The sequence below is a fragment of the Thalia democratica genome, chromosome 4, assembly GCF_965202585.1.
Source record: "Thalia democratica chromosome 4, ktThaDemo2.hap1.1, whole genome shotgun sequence".
In the NCBI taxonomy this organism is placed as follows: domain Eukaryota; kingdom Metazoa; phylum Chordata; class Thaliacea; order Salpida; family Salpidae; genus Thalia; species Thalia democratica.
The window spans coordinates 65,368,965-65,372,233 of record NC_139168.1 but is presented as its reverse complement, the minus strand read 5'-3'; the positions used below and the strand labels follow the sequence as shown (position 1 = coordinate 65,372,233).

The 3,269-nt window shown below is 29.2% G+C and overlaps 1 protein-coding gene across 1 annotated transcript; it reads left to right on the top strand.

Annotated features, from left to right (window-relative positions):
- Positions 1-1,171: 1,171 nt before the first annotated feature.
- Positions 1,172-2,892, top strand: LOC145833568 (fatty acid-binding protein 10-A, liver basic-like). The gene is made up of 3 exons (XM_082940736.1): positions 1,172-1,244; positions 1,574-1,746; positions 2,752-2,892. Exons 1-3 carry the CDS (start codon positions 1,172-1,174, stop codon positions 2,890-2,892), a joined length of 387 nt encoding a protein of 128 aa, XP_082796862.1.
- The last annotated feature ends 377 nt before the right edge of the window (positions 2,893-3,269 follow it).

The following is a 3,269-nucleotide window of genomic DNA, read 5'->3' as shown; positions in this document are numbered from 1 at the left end:
ATTTCCGAAGCTAGTAATGACTGATTGACTTAGAGCTTGATTGGAAACTGGTTTTTTTTTGGAAGTACTTTTTTACAAACTTGCAGTCTTCAAATATTTTTTTTTTAAGTCAGTAAAAGGGTATAAAAATGCAACCTAGTGCGACCGTAGTGCTAAAGTTCCACAACCACAGCAAAAAGCAATAACCAAAAAAAAAAAGAGAAGTTTACGTTTTATATTATATATGTGTGTATTCACTTTTTCTTTTTTAAATTGCTGAGGTTAATAACTTTAAACGACTGACTAAACGTTTAAACAGTTTCTTTTTGTTTAAATAAAGTAACTAAAAGTTTTGTAACTGAAAAAACTTCAAGACTCTACAAAACTGTTTTTATTTTATACTTAATTTTGTAAATACGATTCTGTAAATTCTTAAAAACTTAAATGGCTTTATATGATGTTGACGTTTGTGTATTGTTTATATCTAAATTAAACCGGTAGTTGTTTAGCAAGACTTAATAAAAATGGTACACAATGGTAATAAAGTAATTAAAATTAACTTTTCCCTTTAGATATGTAGCGGCTGCGATAAAAAAAACTGCAGCCCTGTTAATTACCACGGCTTTTAAGTGGTCACTAGGTTCAATGAACTCCGGTCAATTGAAGTTTCCAACGGTATTACAAATCACAAAACCCGCTCAGCTTACGTGACCAATAAAACTGCTCTCTCTTTTGTTCAAAGTCGTAAACCTTTACGACGTTAAACAGGTGCTACTTTGTCGGCAAAGTTTCAATTTCCGTGGCAATGACCGTAAAGTTTAACGACCAAACATTGAAATCGTTTAAAAAACCGTTCGGATGAAAGAAAATTATTCCATTGCTTACTTGATCGTTGCAAACCAGGTAGTGAGTTTTTTAAATAAGCCTAAGAACTGTAATAGAATTTTTTTTTTTGGTTATATTTTAATTTAAAATAGACTAGCTGAGTAAAATTAATAAACACGATGCATACTTAATTACTGCTTATTTTACGATAGTTTCAAATAGAAGTACAGTTGTAATAGTTTTACTGGCAACTTAATAATTATTTTGGAATGCATTGTATTTGTTTCTACATATAAGTTTGTTTACTCAATGTTTGAATGTAAAATCACACTTTTTGTTATTTAAAATATTTCAGAAACAATTCATAATGGCTGATGCATTTATTGGACGTTTTATTGTCGAATCAAAAGAAAACTATGACGGTTTTATGAAGGCTGTTGGTAAGTAAAACAGCGTTGTATTAAAAAAACAGCTGAAAATATATTTTTTGTTTTTAATAACTCTAAAATATAAACGAATACATTACAAGCTCAAATAAAAATCAAATTCATACACTATATAGTTTAATTTTAGAAAATCCTAAACAAACCTTCTACTATAGCACTAAATATAAACAGTTTTATCATAAAAAAAGCAAGTTCCAAATGAGGTTAAAAGGTAAAAAAGCTAAAAAGTTTTGTAAACAAAAATTAAATCTTTGGTACACAATTATAATTAAAAGTAGTAGTTTTAAGTGACCAAACAATTTTAAATTTTTATATCATCCAAGGCGTCCCGGAGGAGTACATCGCGATGTCGCGCGACGTCAAGGTAATCACGGAGATCAAGAAGGACGGGGACGGTTACGTCATCAGCAGGATCCGGCCGCAGAAGACCGTCACCAACAAAATCGTCATCGGGCAGGAAACCGAAATCGACACGATTAAGGGCGACAAAGTCAAGGTTGGAATTTTAGTGCAAACAAATAGAGTTATCTAAGTGAACAAATTTTCAATGTAACGTTCGGAAGGGCCTTTGAACACTTTGTTTTAAGTGCAAGTTTTATAATGTAAAGAACGAGTGCTTTGCGTAGCTTAATGCTACAGCCGTCAGCTGTTTGAACTGTTTGAATGGGCAATATATTTTTGAAAGCTTGTAAGGACAAATAGTATTAATAAAAAACATTGTTTTTTGAACACAACAATTTTCTGCTAGTTGCTTAAAATCTTAAAACTGTTTTTAGCTTATCTAAAAAAATAGTTATTATTGCACTTAAAACTATGTTAAGTACCTTTTTATACATTTCCTTATGATTGTAACTTTTAGAACCAATTTTAACAGCATTTTATGTAACTTTTACAGTTTTAATATTAATTTTATGTTTTAGTTATTTCTCGTCCTCTATTTTAGTTTATAAATGATTTCAAGGTTAAATACACAACCTATGTTAGTTTGCAAGCCTAATTACTAAGCTTATGAAATATAAAATACTTTAAGAAAATTTTAAAATACTTGAGTGTTGTAGATAAGAATATTTTTTGATATGAGTTTACTTGAGCGACAAATTGTTTTCCAAACGTTTAGGGAAGTTATGTGTACAAAGTATTAGAAAGAACCACGTGTAGCTTTACACTGTTTAAAAAATATTATGTTAAAAAGTATGAGTAAACACACTTTAGTTTTAAAATATAAGTTTTTTAAATTATTTTTCAAACGATGCTTATATAAAGAGTTAAAAATAAAATCTATAGTAACATTTAATAAAATAAGCTTAGTTTTTACTATTGAAGCAATTTTAGAAGTGAAAAGTTAAAACTTTAACAAGACTTTTAAGCTTTAAAGTTACGTCGCAAAATTTGAACTTTTTTCATTACTATAAAGTCTTGTTTTTACACTTTATAACTATTATTAATAACTGTTTAAAATTCGTGTTGTATAGTTCGTTACCAATATTTATTTATCTAACAGTGCAAAACCACCATGAACGGGGGAAAGTTGGAATCTCGCGGAGACAAGTACTGCGTTGTCATGGAAATGGATGGGGGAAAGCTTAAGGAGCAGGTCACCTTCAACGGCCACACCATGAGCAGGGTTTCCAAGAAGGAGTAATACGACGTCACAATCGTATCATTATGACGTCACAATGCTAATTAACTTGAAATAAATATTGTTGTTTTTGAATAAAATACAAATAAATTGAACATTTGTTTATGTATAACATCTTTTGAAATTATAAAGTATCTTATTTATTTAATTTAAGTTTTACCGAACTTATTGCTTAAAATAAGGTTAACAAAAAGTATTTTTCTCATACCAAATTCATATATGCGAACAATTTAAGTTTAGATTAAACTCAAAAGTATATTAATCATTACTGAGTACTCACATTTAACTGAGGTATTTGATGGTAATAAATTGCTGAACGTGCTTAAATCAACTCAATTAAAAGTGAAATTCTTGAAACTGAAAGTTTATATGCACCTAAA